Here is an 18,770-nt window from a genome sequence, read left to right as displayed (position 1 = left end):
CCCCACCCCCCCGGGCACCCCCACAGCATGCCCCGCTGTGTCAGATGCTGCTGGGAGAGAGTCCATCTTCACCACACGGACAGATGCCCCCCTCCCGGACTCAGTGGCCAAGTCTGGTCAGGATGGCAAAGCTCTCCTTCCGACGGAACAGAAGACCGAATGCCCCCATTCTACGGGCCTGGAGGTCCTTGCCCGGCCCCAGTGGTAAAGTCCTAGGAGTTCGGAAATAACTCAGAGACGGCCTCCAGCTCTGCCCTGGTGTTGTCAGGCACGTGCCGCCACCGGTGCTCTGTCTTCATGCTGTCTTGTGGGGTTTGGGCTGGCAGAAGGCCCGGTAGAAGCCACGGGTGATGCGATACATCCAGACCACGTTGAGCACTTCTAGAGCCAGGCTGGGCCCGATCCAGGCCAGCTGCACGCTCAGGCCCAGGCGTCCGTACTCGGGAGTGCCGTACCAGGCGAAGACCTGCGCGTAGTAGCTGGGGATGACGGCGATGCGCACCACAAAGAACACCATGGTCATGGCCAGGCCGTTGGCCAGGGCCAGCCAGGAGGAACGGGGCCAGCCAACCGTGTCCAAGAACCAGCTGAAACAATTGCAAACGGGGTGTGTGTGTCAGGCAATGCAGGGCAACAAAGACAGAGGCCTGGGACGACCCCTTCACTACAGGAGATCCCAACCTGATTATTCCAGATCAACTCTTCCGCACTCTCATTTTCTTCGCTTGTGTATCACTACTGCTGGGGTTTTTCTTTTTCCCCCCCACATTGTGTTTTGCTCCCTCTAGTGGTCGATTCAATATTACATTGCTCTGTGTCTGGCACAAAAACATGCAGAGTTGGGATGTACCTCCAGGGTCCTCTAGCCCAATCCACTGCACAATACAGGAAATTCGCAAATACCTCCCCCCCACACACACCCAGTGACCCCTGTTCCACGCCCAGAAGACGGCAAAAAACCTCCAGGATCTCCAGCCAAACTGGCCTGGAGAAAAACTGCTTCCTGACCACAAAGTGGCAATCAGCATTTCCCTGGGCGTGTAAGAAAGGGGCCACGAGAACTAGGCACTGAGGCAACCCTTCCTACCCTCCCTCACATGGTCTTCCTAAGTTCACAGAATCCGCATTGCTGTCAGATGGCCATCGAACCTCTGTCTGAAAACCTCCAAAGAAGGAGAGCCCACCAACTCCAAAGGAACCCTGTTCCACTGAGGAAGAAGAGAAGAGATTGGGTTTGTAAACCACTTTGAGACTCCGAGTGAAGGGTGGGGTATAAATCCAATCTCTTCTCCTCCCCACAACAGACACCCTGTGAGGCAGGCGGGGCTGAGAGAGCTCTGACAGAAACTGCTCTGTTCTGTCAGAACTGTGGCTTGCCCAAGGTCATCCAGCCAGGTGCAAGTGGAGGAGTGGGGAATCAAACCTGGTTCTCCCAGATTAGAGTCTGCGCACTTAACCACGACACCAAACTGGCTCAACACCAAACCGCTCTAGCTGTCAGTAAGTTCTTCCTAAAGTTTAGCCGAAAACTCTTCTGATTTAATTTCAACCTGTTGGGTCTGGTCCGACCTTCTGGGGCAACAAAAAACAACTCTGTACCATCCTCTATAGGACAGCCCTTCAAGTACTTGAAGATGGTTCTCATAGTATTTCTTATTATTATTATTTATTTATTTTTATTTTTTATTGATTGATTGATTTTTATCCCGTCCATTCCGGCCTAGGCTGGCTCAGGGTGGCTTCCAACAAGATAAAACTTCATAATACATAAAATTCCTCTCCTCAAGAGGCATTCAGAGGTGCCTCTGTGAAGAGACCCTGGACTTCCTTGGTGGTCTCCCACCCAAGTAATGACCAGGCCCGACCCTGCTTAGCTTCCAAGATCTGATGAGATCGGGCTAAGTCTGGGCCATTCAGGTGAGGGTCATACAGCAATGTAATACCGAACCAACCACTAGTGGGAGCAAAACACACGTGGGGGAAAAAGAAAGCAACAGGGACAGACAAGCGAAGGAAACGTGAATGTGGAAGAGCCCGAAACAGGAACCTGAACATTCAAAGACATCTAGAGTCCAAGGAGGAGATGTGAGGGAGTGGAGCCATTTTTAAATCCCACCCCCTCAACCTCCCCCCATGTATCAGCCCCTCCCCCAGTTAGTGCCTACCAAAGACGGCACAGTCCTCATCGAGGCAGCTTGGAGTACTTTTATTTCGGTTGGTTTGCAAAAGTCTGCCTAACCAGGGAGTTCCCCCAAGTACGAAGGGCCTGGTTTTTCTGCTTTTATGATAGCCGTCAGAGGGATGTAAGCAAAAGGCCAAATGGAGTGGTTCAGGTGGACACCAGGCTTGCATCAACAAGGGCCAGGGCCTTCTCGGTGGCGGCTCCATTCTGGTGGAATGAGCTCCCAGAGGAGACCAGGGCCCTGTGGGACCTGTTACAGTTCCGCTGGGCCTGCAAGACGGAGCTCTTCCGCCAGGCCTTCGGCTAAGGAGCTGCCACCACCACTGCCACCACCGACATCTGACAGTTCTTGGAGAGCGAGCCCGACCCCCCCCCCCGAGTCCCCTAAGTATAGTCTGAGCCCGCTTGCGGGGACGTCTGTGGTAGACTATGATGCTGACTGAACCCTGAGGAGTTAATGCTAGCACTTTATTAAGTTGCATAGTTATGGTTTTAAACATATGCTTGATTGGGCTTTATTATTTACTGTACTGTTTTGTACTGTTGTAAGCCACCCTGAGCCTTTGCTGGGAGGGCAGGGTAAAAATCTAATAAATAAATAAACAAAATAAATAATACAGGGCACAGGCGTGTGATTTTAAGCCGTTCAATGGATTGCTTGTTGCTGTTGGATACTGATCGAGACGGGCGGCCCTGTTAGTCTGTCTCTAGCAGAAGAAAAGAGCGAGAGACCGGCCGCGCCTGAAAGACTGGAAAGCTCCTCCCCTGCTGCAAATTCTGTTAGTCTTTAAGGCGCTACCAGTCTCTCACTTTTTTGTATTGCTGGATACCGTTATACAGCAACATTTTGTTAAAAAAATAATAATTGTAATCTGCCTCAAACCTCAGCAAGAAAGGCAGGCTATGAATGAAGAAAGTAAATAAATACATACCCAAATTAGTATTAGATGATTAGATTTAGGCAGATAAGGGCAGGAAGGGCCTCTTTGCAGCCATTTTTTATGTCCCCGGGCTAATACTGTGATGGCCATTATGGGGGCAAGAAGGGATTTTCCTCCATCCGCTCGTGACGATTCGGGCTGTGGTGCTGGGGGGGGGGGGGGTTGGCAGGGAGGACAGGGTATAAACTGAATGAATAAATAAATAAGTTAAATAAATGGAGCAGAGGTCACTGTGGGCCATGGGGTTTGTGTGGGCGGTAGTTGGCTCATACACGATTTCCTGCATTGTGCAAGAGGTTGGCTCTGTGTTTCTAGGTGCCAAGGATATGCTATGCAACGTAGTTCTAGAGGGTGGCTGCATTTGTCTGCTGTAGAAGACCTAGACTTGCGTCTGAACAACAACAACAAAAATTCATTGACACCGACAAGAATTTGGGGGTGTAAACTTTCAAGAGTCTGACGAAGGAAGTTCTGCCCCTCAAAAGCTCTTACCCTAAAATATTTGTGGGTCTCCGAGGTGCTCCTCGACTTTAATCTAGCCATCGAACGCAGAAGCAAGAGAATCTTATTTTTAATTTTAACACACAGCAGGGTTGCAAAGAAGCCCATCCCACAATATCCCAGGCCCAGATTTGTGACGTGGGGACCAGTGTTCCCTCTAAGCTGAGCTGGTGTGAGCTATGTCAGAGCCTTTTAGCCTCTGGCTCACAGATTTTTTGTCTCAGCCCAGGAAGGAGGGCTCCAGAGCCAACTAAATTATGCAGGAGCCAAATCACTCGCTCACAGCTTTAATGCCAGTAGCTCACCAAGTGGAATTTTGACTCACAAGACTCCGCAGCTTAGAGGGAGTGTTGGTGGGGACCCAAGCTCTAAGGAACACAGGAGTCAGCCGCGCATCTCCAAGTGGAGAAAGACACGGCCCTTCTTTGAGCAGGCTGGGCTTGAATGGTCTATGTGTGTGTGTTTGTGTGTGTGTGAGAGAGAATGTTTGCTCCTTAAATCCCTTGTCATGGTGGCAGCATTTATCCAGGGCCAATAGAAAGAGTGGAGCTCCCGTCTCTAGTTCCAGCTCCTGCCAACCTAGCAGTTTGAAAGCAAGAAATTGCAAGTAGATAAATAGGTACCACTTCAGTGGGAAGGGAACAGCATTCCGTGCGCCTTGGTGTTTAGTCATACCGGCCACATGACCATGGAAATGTCTTCGGACAGCGCTGGCTCTTTGGCTTTGAAATGGAGATGAGCACCGCAACCCTAGAGTCGGACTCGACTGGCTTTCGAGCAAGCGAACCTTTACCTTTACCTTTAATAGAAAGAGCAGCTTGAATGCCTGAGATGCAACTCCACATTAGATGCCGTACGCCAAAGAAGATAAGGTCTAACCTTTCTTCTCGACGTCAAGTCACAGATCACTTACGGCAGCCCCATGGAGTTCTGAGGGCAAGATGTGCAGAGGTGGCTTCCCGTTGCCTGTCCCTGCGTAGCAACCCTGGACTGCCAGGCAGACGTGGTCTCCCACCCAATTACTAACCGGGGCCGACCCTGCTTAGCTTCCCAGATCTGAAGAGATTGGGCTAGCCTAGGCTATCATCCAGGGCAGGGCGAGAGACAAGAGGTGGTTTGCCGTCGCCTTCCTCTGCGTAGGGATCTTGGGACTTCCTTGGTGGTCCCCCATCCAAGAACTAAGCAGGGCTGACCCTGCTTAGCTTCCGAGAGCTGACGAGATCGGGGTCGCTGTGCTATCCAGGTCAGGGATTGGTCCAACACAGCAGAGAGGCAAATAGCTTTTTACTTTTAAACTGTATCAAATTTCTAACCCCGGTGGGTACAGAATAAAAACCTGAACACCTGGAGGTGGGAAGGCATCAGGAGGGGGGGCGGCTACAGCTTATGGGTGTGTGTGCGAAGGGGAGTTTAAAGGGAGCTCCTGAAAGGAGGGGTTTCTCCATTGGCTCTGGATGTGGGGGGAAGGGCAGGGCGGGTCCCAGCATCTCTCCCCCTAGACCCACATCTGGTGTGGCTGATGCAGCCCTATGAATTCATCAGCCCGTTTTGCCTCGTCCTACAACTCACCGGAGGTTCACGAAGGGCGTGGACAGCTCTGAGAGGAGCCGGAAGTTGGCAAAATAGGGCAGGACCCCACGGCTCTGCAGAGAGAAAGAGAGAGGGAGAAGCCATGAATCTGCCCCACACCCTTTTAACACGATCTGTGCTCTTGGCAGTCACAACCACCGCTGGCAGTGAGTTCGACAGATTACTGTAGAGCAAAGAAGTATTCCCAGTTGTGCCTCTTCCATAAACAGCCTGGGGTGAATCTGGAGGGGGAGCTCCAATCACCGTCCTCCATATGGCCCCACTGCTGGACCTCCTGATGGCACCTGGTATATTGGGCTACGGTGTGACAGAGTGTTGGACTGGATGGGCCACTGGCCTGATCCAACACTGGCTTCTCTGATGTTCTTACCTCTCTATATAATAATTGTGTTTTGGAGTGGCACCCTCCAGAACATTCCACACGCTCCCAAATCATTTGGCTCCCTGATGTGTCACTCAGAACATCTCCCTATCCACTGGCTGCAACTGGCTGCGTTGCCTGAGTCTCGCCCACAGAAGCAGCGCCGGCCACAAATCCCCTCAGAAGACAGTTGCTTTCCCTCCCCGAAGGGTCTCGCATTTGCCATGATGCAGCAGCGGCGGCCTGGTTTCCCCACAACTGGCCCTGGCGGGGTCTCCCCAAGGCGGCGGGCAGGAGGCAACCCCGCTCGGTCTGGGGAGACAAACGCTCTGAGCATGCAGACTGGCCCGACCCGAGCAGGCCTCCGCAGAGCAGCAGAAGCTCGGCGGCCAGCTTTTACAACAGGCTTGGCTGCTAGTGTTCTTATATAGTCAAGTAACCTGAGAATCTGCCCCCCCCCCCACCGTACTGCTTCATCCCGGAAAAGGAGGTGCTGTCAGAATTATCCATGCCCCTCCCCCCCAGCACTTGACAACTATAGGAGGACCCACAGAGGAGGCGTTCACTGATCCAGGGGACCTCCTGAGGGCACCTGGTATTTCTGGCCACTGTATGACCCAGAGTGTTGGACTGGATGCGAACTAATTAAAAAATAATTAGTTTTTGCTAAATAATTAGCAGAGGTCCATCAGTGGCTATTAGCCACAAGGTCTAGATAGGGGCTATGGGGCAAGGGATGCTCTGTATTCTTGGTGCTTGGGAGGGGGGCAACAGTGGGAGGGCTTCTGGTTTCCCGGCCCCACTGCTGGACCTCCTGATGGCACCTGGTATTTTTGGCCCCTGTGTGACCCAGAGTGTTGGACTGGATGGGCCTTTGGCCTGATCCAACACTGGCGACTCTTATGTTCTTATGTTCCAGGACTGCCAGCTCCAGGGTGGGAAATACCTGGAGATTTTGGGGGGGTGGAGCCTGGGGAGGGGAGGGGCCGTCAGTGGGGCACAAGGCCACGGAGTCCACCTTCCAAGGAAGCTGTTTTCTCCAGAGGAACCGGTCTTGGTCATTTGGGAATCAACTGTAATCGCTGAGATCTCAAGGTGCCCCCTGGAGGGTGGCAACCAGTGTTCCCTCTAAGCTGAGTCAGTGTGAGCCAGCTCACAGTTTTTTAGCCTCCAGCTCACACATTTTTGTCTTTGCTCAGGAAAGGATGGGGCTCCAGAGCAGACTGATTGATGCAGCAGCCCAATCGCTCGCTCACAACTCTAGTGCCAGGAGCTCACAAAGTAGAATTTTTGCTCACAAGACTCCACAGCTTAGATGCAGTGTTCCCTCTAAGCTGAGTCAGTGTGAGCCAGCTCACATTTTTTTAGCCTCCGGCTCACACATTTTTGTCTTCGCTCAGGAAAGGATGGGGCTCCAGAGCAGACTAATTGAGGCAACAACCAGATCGCTCGCTCACAACTTTAATGGCAGTAGCTCACAATGGAGAATCTTTGCTCACGAGGCTCCGCAGCTTAGAGGGAGCCTTGGTGGCAACCCCACCCCATCTGAGAGGGGAGGGTGCATGTCTTCTGCTCTTGCTCACGTCTTCTCGGCCACCCCCACTTCAGGATTCCATTTGCTCTCGATGGCCATTCTTGTCCAACCTCTCTCTTCTCACCCGGGTCCAAAGAGAGCGCTTCCCCCCCCCATCGCTGCTGAGGGGAAATTCTTTACAGTTTTCGCTAATTGGAAACACCACTGCCCTGGGCACAGTTACAGCCTTCTGGGCACACGCTCCTTTCATCGCTCGCTGCTGTTGTTGTTCAGTCCCACGGTCGAGTCCGACTCTTCGCGACCCCGCGGACCACATCCCGCCAGGGGCCCTCCTGTCCTGCGCTTCCCCCCCAGAGGAAAGGCTATAACTCTGCTTGGAGTGGTGGCACCATCCGCCTGTCACACAGCCACCGCCCCTCTGGCTACGCTGTCCTCACGCTGCCCACCCGTGCTGGCTTCCAGGCTCTGAGCTGCACTGGAGGTGGCTTCCCCAGTTTTGGTGTCGCGGTTAAGTGTGCGGACTCTGATCTGGGAGAACCGGGTTTGATTCCCCACTCCTCCTCCACTTGCACCTGCTAGATGACCTTGGGCAAGCCATAGTTCTGATAAGAGCTGTCCTTGAAAAAAGAGCAGTTTCTGTCAGAGCTCTCTGAGCCCCGCCTGCCTCACAGGGTGCCTGTCTGTTGTGGGGTGGGGAAGGGGTTTGTAAGCCGCTCTGAGACTCCTTTGGGTAGTGAAGGGCCATGGGGTAGAAATCCAATCTCCTCCTCTTCTTCTTCGTGCGTGGACTCTAATCAGGGAGAACCGGGTTTGACTCCCCACTCCTCCACTTGCACCTGGCTGGATAGCCACAGTTCTGATAAGAGCTGTTCTTGAAAAAGAGCAGTTTCTGTCAAGAGCTCTCTCAGTCCCCACCTACCTCACAGGGTGTCTGTTGTGGGGAGGGGAAGGGAAAGGAGTTTGTAAGCCGCTCTGAGACTCCTCTGGGTAGTGAAGGGTGGGGTATAAATCCAATCTCTTCTTCTTCTTCCGCCTCCACTTGCACCTGCTGGATGACCTTGGGCAAGCCGTAGTTCTGATAAGAGCTGTCCTTGAAAAAGAGCCGTTTCTGTCAAGAGCTCTCTCAGCCCCGCCGACCTCACAGGGGGTCTGTTGTGGGGTGGGGAAGGGGAAGGAGTTTGTCAGCCGCTCTGAAACACCTTTGGGTAGTGAAGGGTGGGGTATAAATCCAATCTCCTCCCCCTCTTCTTCTTCTTCATGTGCAGACTCTAATCTGGGAGAACCGGATTTGATTCCCCACTTTTCCACTTCCAGCTCCTGGATGACCTTGGGCAAGCCTTAGATCTGACAAGTATGCAAGACGCTAAATATATTCAAACATTATATCAAGTATATTTTGATCTCAAAGTATACCTGTAAATAACATCATTGTATCAATAAATACAGTTGATGAGAATACATGAAGTTGTTGTGATTCTTAAAATACATAAAGTTATTGTGATTGCTGAAGTTATTGTGATTGTTGACGAGAACCTCTGGATTGAGTTCCGTTTCATCTCTTCATCCGAACAAACCTTCAATAAGGGTTTCAAACAGTCCTAATATTGTCTCATTCTAGCTGACGAGAACCTCTGGATTGAGTTCCGTTTCTTCTCTTCATCCGAACAAACCTTCAATCATCCGAACAACCTAATATTGTCTCATTAATGTGTATGTGGAGAATGAATTATTCATTAATACTACTGGAAGATGTTTGTATGACACACAGAAATTGCGGCTAGGAAGTCCTGACCCTCTATTAGAAGCTTCCTGGGAAATTGCTTGGAAAAAATTATTAGGGACTGTGGATCTTACGAGGAAAGGCTGAAAGAGTTGGGTCTGTTTAGCCTGGGAAAGAGAAGGCTTAGAGGGGACATGTTTGCAGTCTTCAAGTATCTGAAGGGCTGCTGTGTAGAAGATGGAGCAGATCTATTCTCTCTCACTCTGGATTGCAAGACTCAATCTAATGGGTGGGAATTACCAGGGAGTTGATAACCGGCTGAATATCAGGAGAAACTTCCCTAACTGTCAGAGTGGTTGAGCAGTGGAACAGACTGCCTCGGGAGGTGGTGGATGCTCCTTCGCCGGACGTTTTCAAGCGGAAGCTGGACTACCCTCTTTCAGGTATGTTGTAGGGCTCTCTTTCGGCTCTGCTCCTGCAGAGTGCAGAGGGGGGTTGGACTAGATGACCTGCAGGGTCCCTTCCAGCTCTTAGCATTCTATGATTCTACTAGTTAATGTGTCATGTTAATACATATGCCTCGCTTCTGCTTATAAACTTCTGGCTGGGTCTAGAACCCAAAGCCTATTTCATTGTTCATCAAATGTTCCATCCTCTCGACTGTACTGACTCACTCTGTGTCATTTGCCTTGAGTCCAGGTGAGAAAGGCTGACTATTCTCCCCCAGTGCCAAAAAAAAGCTTTGCTGCCCATTTCTACGCACTAATCCTCTGTTGGGAGGGATGGGCCATTCTTCTCCAGGCTAGCTGGCACCCCTGCTTCAAAACCTCCCAGTGTCCCGTGCCTTTTGCACTTGTTAGTGTGTGTCCTGTTCTTCCGGGCTGTGCAACTGCACGCAGGGACCGCCTCTTTGCTTTCATCTTCGTACAGCGCCTAGCCCCTCCGAGCTCCTTTTTCAGAGAAGCCTGGGTTAACGCTCCCCAGAGTACAGAAAGAAACCAGGTATAGAATCATAGAATGTTGGAGTTGGAAGGGACCTTGCAGGTCATCTAGTCCAACCCCCTGCACTCTGCAGGAGCACAGCCGAAAGATAGCCCTACAACATACTTGAAAGATGGTCGTCCATCCACTGCTTGGAAACGTCCAGCGAAGGAGAACCCACCACCTCCCGAGGCAGACTGTTCCACTGCTCAACCACTCTTGGAATCATAGAATGTTAGAGTTGGAAGGGACCTTGCAGGTCATCTAGTCCAACCCCCTGCACTCTGCAGGAGCAGAGCCGAAAAAGAGACCTACAGCCCCACATACCTACAACACACCTGAAAGATGGTCATCCAGCCTCCATTTGAAAACGTCCAGCGAAGGAGCACCCACCACCTCCCGAGGTAGACTGTCCTGTAATCCTGAGTGCATGTAACTCTGTCATCTGTAATCCTGGCTGCGTGGGAATTCTACTCCCTGTCCTCCAGATTACGGGCGGAAGTTGGACACCTTCATCCCTGATTCTCCCTGGGTCCAGCTCCCACGCTTTGCTCTCTTCCGTTGGGAGCCCAGAGGCAGTCTGTGTGGCCTGGGAGCGAACGAGTGGGACGTTGTATTGACAGCGGCAGAGGAGGAGAGGAATGAAGCCCAGGATTCGGCCCAGAGCCATTCAGAGAATAAAGGCTGCAAATGCAGAGTCCAGCGGGGGCACCTTTAAGACCAGCAAAGGTTTATTCAAGGTGTGAGCTTTGGGGGGCAAAGCACACTTTTCCAAATACACTGGAAAGGAAGCTACAGTTCAAACTTACCGACAGGGGCTGAGCAGCAAATGAACATGCAACATGATGAAGATGCTTTAAGATAAGCAAAGACAAAACTAAGTACATGATTGAGGTTTACAAGATGATGCATGGAAAGAACAGGTAGAGAAAGAGGTACTTTTCTCCCTTTCTCACCATACGAGAACTCGTGGGCACTCCATGAAATTGCTGAGCAGTCGGGTTAGAACAGATAAAAGGAAGTCCTTCTTCACCCAAAGAGTGATGAACACACGGGACTCACTGCCACAGGAAGTGGTGGCGGCTACAAGCATGGACGGCTTCAAAAGGGAATTAGATATGGAGCAGAGGTCCATCGGAGGCTATTAGCCACAAGGTATAGATAGGGGCTCTGGGGCAAGTGATGCTCTGTCTTCTTGGTGCTGGGGGGGGCAACAGTGGGAGGGCTTCTAGTGTCCTCCTGGCCCCACTGCTGGACCTCCTGATGGCCCCTGGTATTTTTGGCCACTGTGTGACACAGAGTGTTGGACTGGATGGGCCTTTGGCCTGTTCCAACATTGGCGTCTCTAAAAAAGAAGAAGTAACAAGCTAAGGTCGCGAAGAGTCGGACTCGACTGTGCGACTGAACAACAAAAAAGGTTATAAGGCCTCTGTCTATAAGTCTGAACTCTACCTTCCTTTCCAGTGCATTCAAAGAAGTGTGCACGGACACGAAAGTTCACACCTTGAATAAGCCTTTGTTGGTCTTAAAGGTGCCCGACTGGAGTCTAAATTTGTTCTGCTGCTTCAGACCGACACAACTGGATCTATCTTCAGAGAATAAAGGGAAAGGCGCGTTCGCAGCAAGGCGGCAAAGCACTGACCAGCACGTATCCGTAGGCATACAGCGCCGCCAGGTGGTGACACACAAAGAGAGAATCTCCCAGGGTCCTCCAGTAGCGGATGAGCAACAACAGATCTAGAACCCAGAACACAAACACAGAAGGAGAGTTGATTTGCCAGGACCAGAATGGGCAGGACGCGGGTCCAAGCGAAGCCCAGGAGGGGGGGGACTGACCACAGGCCGGGGTAGCCCCCTGTTCGTTCTGGCCCTGCCTGCACCCAGCCGTCGCCTGGCAGAAACGTAAACGGACAGAGGGCGATTCGGCACCAGCTTTTCCCTCCATTGTTTTAGCAAACCCACATTGGAACAGAAATTCCCCTCTGCATGGCATGCTGCTTTTGCTTTCTTTTCTCATTGGATTTGATGGTACCTTCTGCGTAGATTTATGGCCTTTCAGCAGAGGTTATTTCGGGGGGATCGCAGTTCCCCCGGGTGAGGTATGGGGGGGCGGGGCACATGACGAAGCCCCGCCCCCTGCTTCCGGCCGCCCCGCTTCCAGCCCTCATTCAGCCAGGAGGAGGCAGGAGAAGAGGGAGGGTAAGTTGCTTCCTCCCTGCCTCTCCCCACCCCTGCCTGCCTGGGGCCAGGGAGGGCCTTCGCGGGGCTTCCTTGCACTCCCGCCGGCCGGGACCGTTGGGGGCGGGGTGTGTGGCCTTATGACACACTTCCGGTGATGTCAGGGGGTGTGGCCTTATGACACACTTCCGGTGATGACAGGGGGTGTGGCATATGCTAACGAGTTATGCTAATGAGTTCCTCTAGCTCTTTTTCTACGAAACGACCCCTGCCTTTCAGGGGTGACTTTGGAGTCAGTGCAACGGTTGCCCCGGGATATATGGATGTGGCTTTGAGCTGCACCTTTTCCTCAGTGCTGAGAAAATGCGGAGCAAATGCCAGATGCAGAATCGCCCAGAGACGCTCTTGCCACCCCTGCCAGAGATGCTCTTGCCACGTCCTGAGCTGTGGCTAGGGGCACAGGAGGAGAGCTGGGGGAGGGGAAGAGATGCTGGCTGGCGTTCTGGCCACTCATTTCGGCATGCAGCACAACTAGTTCTCTCTCTCTCTCTCTCTCTCTCTCCCCCCCTCTCCACACACACACACTTAAAATCTGCCGAGGAAACCTGACAAGTCACGGATGATCCCGCAGCACCAGCCCAGAAGTGTTCTGGGTGCAGTAAATAAATCTCCCGCAAAGTAGATTGCAAAAAAAAGGTAAACTTGCATTGATTCAAGTAGATTCAAGTTCACATTCAGGTTGCGGTCAAAAGAAGAGAGAGAAGCCGAATCTAAAAAAGTCCTTCCCCTTTCACAACAAAGTTTGAGTCCAGTGCCACCTTTAAGACCAACAAAAACTTTATTTATGCAAGCGCACTTTGCACAGGAAAGCGTATACTTTGAATGGAACTCGGTTGGTCTGAAAGGTGCCTGGCTGGACTCAAACTCTGTCCCGCTGCTTCAGACCAACAAGGCTTCCCCACCTGAATCTCCCTTTCACAAATGGCCACCGTATCCGGCATCTGCACCACGTGTGTGTGTGGGAGTACGAGGGCGCTGCTTCCACAGGAGAGGCCTGCAGAGATGTGTGATCCCCATGGAAGGCCATGTCAAGAGAGGGAGAGGACAAAGGGAGAGGAGAGGAGAGGAGGGCTCGGAGGGAGACAAAGGGAAGCATCCTCGTCAAGGAGAGGACCACCTCTACACCCTCAGAGTGATGCAGCACCCTCCCCCAGTGTTCCCTATAAGCTGAGTGAGTGTGAGCTAGCTCACAGTTCTTTAGCCTCTGGCTCGCAGATTTTTGTCTCAGCTCAGGAAGGAGGGCTCCAGAGCAAACTGATTTAGGCAGGAGCCAAATCGCTCACTCACAACTTGAATGCTAGTAGCTCATAGAGTTTTTGCTCATAAGACTCCACAGCTTAGAGGGAGCATTGCCCCCCCCCCAATGTCCAGGCATGCTGAGTCGCTCCCTTCCAACACCCCCTTGTGGGACAGCAGAGCCTGCCCCCCCCCCTGCAAAAAAAGACCTGTGCTGCACCTCACAGGTGACGGGGAGAGGCAGCCGGTTTCCCCCCCCACCCCTTCCAAGACTGCCTTATCCCGAGGGGGGAGCAGGCAGCCGCGGGCTTTTCTGGCTCTTCATTTCCAGCCGTTCCTGCTGGAGGGGGCTGGTGCAGGAGACGCTTGCAAGGATATTCCCAGGAGGGGGAGGGGGACACGGAGGAAGAAGGCCGTCCCCAAAGAGGATCAGAGGGACCCACCACAGCCACCATCGCTTGGGCCGAATGGCTGGGGCTAGGGGCAGTCCCCAGAGACTCACTCGTGGGCAAAGCTCCCTCTGATTCTTCCCCCCTTCTGAGTGGAGCAGCTCACATCCTGAGCAGAAAATAACTGCTGTCCTCTTAAAATGGGCCATGGGCAAATAGCTGCTGAGGGGCGCTTCCTGGTTAATGAGCTTCCTATGCTCATGTGCACAGCTTAGAGCAAGGGGTGTCAAACATGCGGCCCAGGGGCCGGGCCGGGCCCACGGAGGGCTTCTCTCAGGCCCGCAGTGGAACTGGCTGTCTTCTGCTGCTTCTTCCAGTTCTGCTGCTGCGGCTGCATCATTGTAGGTTTGCAGCTTACAGATACACACCTCAACAGCATACTCAAGACCGCAACAGCACAGACATTTCGAGGCAATAATTCAGAGCAAGAGGTGTCGGTTATCCGACACTGTTAAATAAACAAAATGTTGCAAGGCTGGCTCTTCGGCTTTGAAACGGAGATGAGCACCGCAACCCTAGAGTCGGATTCGACTGGCTGTTGAGCAAGGGAACCTTTACCTTTACCTTTATATGCTCATGTGCATAGCTTAGAGCAAGGGTGTCAAACATGTGGCCCAGGGGCCAGACCAGGCCCTCGGAGGGCTTCTCTCAGGCCCGCAGTGGAACTGGCTGTCTTCTGCTGCTTCTTCCGGTTCTGCTGCTGCTGCGTCATCGTAGGTTTGCAGCTTACAGACACACACCTGAACAGCATACTCAAGACTGCAACAGCACAGACATTTCGATGCAATAATTCAGAGCAAGAGGTGTCGGTTATCAGACACTGTTAAATGAACAAAATGTTGCAAGAGTGCTCATGCTTTAAGCATGATTTTAAGTTAAAAAAAAACACCTTTGTGTTTGTGTCCTTTATCAAGTCGATATCTCCGCTACCTGGCATTCCCTTTTATGTCACACACGTGATTCCGGCCCAACAAGGTCTCATTTATGTCAGATCCGCCCCTCATAACAAATGAGTCCGACACCCCTGGCTTAGAGGGAACACTGCGCGTTGCGGGCCCCACAGAGGGAAACAGGGGAGCACACGACTTACCATACAGCAGGTAGCCGCAGGTGATGGCGACATTCAGCTTGACCAGGCGGGGCTCCCCCCTGCAGGGAGAAGAGGAAGAGCGAGAGGCAGAGGGGGTGATGTGGCTGCTCTCGCGTCAGGCTCTCAGTCCTCCCCCACAGGGTTAGGAGTGTGCCCATTCCCTGCCCCCCAGCTGCTCCCAGAGGCAGCACCCCATCTCCTAGGCTGGGCAGAAGGGGTCCAAACAGGGACAAACGGCTGTGCAGAGACTGAGGAAGCCCAGGGTTGCTACGCAGAGGCAGGCAATGTCGAAACACCTCTGTGCGTCTCCTGCCCTAACCGGGGTGGCCCAGGCTAGACAGATCTCATCAGATCTCTGAAGCACTAAGCAGGGCCGGCCCTGGTCCGTACTCGGATGGGAGACCCCCAAGGAAGCCCAGGGCTGCTGTGCAGAAGCAGGCAAGGGCAGAAACCACCCCTGAACGTCCCTTGCCGTGCAAAGCCCTTGAGGGGGGTCATCGCCTGGTACACGCATCCTTCGACCACACCTGATAATGACATGGCTGAGCTTCAGGGGCTTGTACCAGCCAGCCCCCTGAGAAGCAAGGGGAGACTAGTGGGAAAGCAAAGCATGGTCATGTGCGTTGCAAGCAGTGGAAAGGAAAGGAGGCAGAGAGAGAGAGAGAGAGAGAGAGAGAGAGAGAGAGAGAGAGACTGACTTTGGCTTGGGCAGGGAGCAGGCATCTCTTTAGGCCCCGTGCCAGTCCTGCCAAGAGCAACTCCCTGCCCCCTTTCCCAATCCCAAATCCCTGGAGGAACAAGGGGCCATTGTCCTGCCGCACAAAACAGCCCTTCACAGCTTTCCACATGACCACACAAGCTCCCGGGCCCTTCCTTCCTCCCTCCCTCCTCCTCCTCCTCTGCTGGATCCTCCAGTTCTCCTTCCGACAACGCGTGGCTGAGCTGGACGGGCTGCCGGGTCCCGACTCTTACCAGATGGGGTTGGCGTTGACGGCGTCATCGTACCACAGGATGTACAGGCAGAAGAGGCCGACCACCATTGCGTGCACAGTGGAGACACATCTGGGGAGGAGCACATGCGAGGGTTACCCGGGGGTGACAGCTCTTGCACACACACAAGCACACGCACACACAGGGCCGGCTCGAGGTGTTTCTGCGCCCTAGGCAAGGCTGCCTTGTGGCGCAGATGCCAACCTCCTGGTGGGGCCTGGAGCCAGCCACCCTTTTGCTACCGCCGCAACCGCCTCCTCCCCCCCGCAGCTGTCAGACCCAACGAACACGCCCCACATGTTCCTGCAGCAACCTCCAAGATGGAAGAGAGCTCCGCTTCCGAAGGCAGTTTGGGAGGGAGGTGTGGGGGGGGATCCTGTCTCCAGGCGTGGGCTGCTCACCAAATACCTCTCCCCAATTAGCGAAGTGCTGACACTTGGAGAGCTGCTCGCGGGCTTTTGGCAAGGGGGGGGGGAAGGCACAGCTCGGCGCCCCATCCAGGGCCCAGCACTCTAGGCGAATGCCTAGTTCGCCTAGTGAGTGAGCCGGCCCTGCGCACACACATCTCCTCGCTCTCTGCTTCTCTCGTACAGACAAAAAAAAAAGGGCAGTTCCTTGCACAGCAACCAGGTCTCTCTGGGCTGATTCTGCATTGGCTTTTCACTCCATTGTTCTACGAAACCCACGTTGGAACAGAAATCCCCCTCTGCACTGCATGCCGCTTTCGCTTTCTTTGACCATCGGGTTTTGTGGCAGCCTCCACAGCTGCATGCCGCTTTCACTTTCTTTGATCCTCAGGTGTTACGGCACCTTCTGCATAGATTGATGGCTGTTCGGGGGCGACTTTGCAGTCACAATGGCCTTGCCCTGGGGTATCTGAATGTGGTTTTGAGCTGCACTTTCCCCTCCCAGTTGAGAAAATGGGGAGCGAGCGCCAGGTGCAGAACCGCCCTCTCTTGCTTCTGCCCTCCTCCCCACAAAGGCCTCGCGCTCTCCTCTGCCCCCACAGGCAGGCAGACACAGACGGTACCTGGAGTTCCACTCACTCCGCTTGACAGGGGGGAGGGCGGAGTAGCCGGGGCAGAGCGACAGGGAGAGCTGGGGGCTGGCGGCCGAGAAGCAGAACTGGAAGGCCACGAAGCTGGCGGCCACCACGCAGTAGCCCAGGCGGGTGGAATCCTCCATGGAGCCTCCTCGGAAACACCTACAAGCAGAGGCAGAGGGGGGTGTTTGCATGGTGGGGATAGGCAGTAACACAGCCCCCCCGGGGGGAGGGGGCCGCTGTGCTGTTTGGCAGCACGGGGACAGGGGCTCTTTGTACCAGACAGCAAGCGGAGCTGCTGCGCCTGCCGCCTCCAGAGATGGTAGCAAAACCGGCCCGTTTCCCTAAAGTTAGGCTTCCCCCTGCCCGGAAGGGCACACCAGCATTTGCCAGCCCAGATGACTTCTGGCATTGGGAGGAAAATGCTGAAAGGCTGAAGCCTTCCCCTGAAGTTGCCTCCTGGCCCTGGGACGGAGAGGTAGACTGCCTCTGAAGATGGAGGCTCCCTTTAGTCCCCAAGGCCAGTAGCCACTGATGGGCAGTGTTCCCTCTAAGCTGAGTTAGTGTGAGCACACTCACAGGTTTTTAGCCTCCGGCTTACACATACCAGTTTCCCACAGCCGCTGCTCTGCGCTCGCTCGTCTCTTTGCCCCGATGGTACATGTCAATTTCCCACTCGAAGAAGCGCGGCCGCATTTTGACCCACGGCTTTGCCCGATTTTGCCCGCGGTTTCGTAATCCTCAAAAAACAGGATCACGAAACCGCGGGGAAATCGGTCACACTTTTGTCTTCACTCGGGAAGGGATGGCTCCAGAGCAAACTGATTTATGCAGGAGCCAAATCGCTCACTCACAACTTTAAGGCCACTCAGTCACAATGTAGAATTTTTGCTCACAAGACTCCATGGCTTAGAGGGAGCATTGCGGATGGGTCTCTCTCTCTCCTCCAGGGATCTGTCTAATCTTTTCCAGCCATCGTCCATGCCCGTGGCCATCACAACATCCTCAGGCAGCGAATCCCACCCTCTTCAAAGAATCTATTTCTCATCTGTTTCATTGACTGCCCTACTATTTTGGGAGAGGAATAGAAAGTTCTCTCTCTCTCTCCCCTGCGCATAACTTAGGCGGATCACGAGAGGGAGGGCAGGAAGGGTTGCCTCAGTGCTTAGTTCTCGTGGCCCCTTTCTTACACGCCCAGGGAAATGCCGATCGCCACTTTGGGGCCAGGAAGCCATCCTGGAGATTTTTTGTCACCTTCTGCACGGGGAACAGCAGTCACTGCGGGGGTGGAGGGGGAGGTATTTGTGAATTTCCTGCATTGTGCAGGGGGCTGGACTAGATGACCCTGGAGGTCCCGTCCATAGAATCATAGAGTGTTAGAGTTGGAAGGGACCTTGCAGGTCATCTAGTCCAACAACCCCCTGCACTCTGCAGGAGCAGAGCCGAAAGATAGCCCCACAACATACCCGAAAGAGGGTCGTCCAGCCTCCGCTTGGAAACGTCCAGCAAAGGAGCCTCCACCACCTCCCAAAGCAGACTGTTCCACTGCTCAACCACCCTTACAGTTAGGAAGCGGGGGCAGGCTTTATTCAGCTGGATGACCTTCGGCAAGCCGTAGTTCTGACAAGAGCTGTCCTCGAAAGAGATCTCTAAGCCCCGCCCACCTCATAGAAAAAGAGGTGCAGGAGCATATTGGCATAGCTCATTAGCACAACTCATTTGCATATGCCACACCCCCTGACATCACCGGAAGTGTGTCAGAAGGCAACACTCAGGCTCCACTGGACTGTTTTGGATTGCTAGCTATTGGGGGGGGGGGCGTGCAGATCTGTCCTCGCAGAGGAGGGAGAGCTTGTGCCTGAATAAAACTTGGCCTTAAAGGTGCCACTGGACTGTTTTGGACAAGGGTGCCGGG

The 18,770-nt window shown here is 53.5% G+C and overlaps 1 protein-coding gene across 1 annotated transcript; it reads right to left on the bottom strand.

The window, feature by feature from the left end:
• Nucleotides 1-38: 38 nt before the first annotated feature.
• Nucleotides 39-16,998, bottom strand: LOC107107279 (transmembrane protein 56-B-like). The gene is made up of 6 exons (XM_015407553.1): nt 16,844-16,998; nt 15,796-15,885; nt 14,824-14,882; nt 11,453-11,547; nt 5,194-5,267; nt 39-587 (listed from the first exon to the last, which is right to left on the bottom strand). Exons 1-6 carry the CDS (start codon nt 16,996-16,998, stop codon nt 296-298), a joined length of 765 nt encoding a protein of 254 aa, XP_015263039.1. The 3' UTR covers nt 39-295.
• Nucleotides 16,999-18,770: the final 1,772 nt, after the last annotated feature.

This window comes from Gekko japonicus, unplaced genomic scaffold (assembly GCF_001447785.1).
Source record: "Gekko japonicus isolate JY-2015 unplaced genomic scaffold, Gekko_japonicus_V1.1 scaffold3291, whole genome shotgun sequence".
Classification (NCBI taxonomy): domain Eukaryota; kingdom Metazoa; phylum Chordata; class Lepidosauria; order Squamata; family Gekkonidae; genus Gekko; species Gekko japonicus.
The sequence above is the reverse complement of the archived record's forward strand: the minus strand, read 5'-3'. Positions and strand labels throughout refer to the sequence as shown.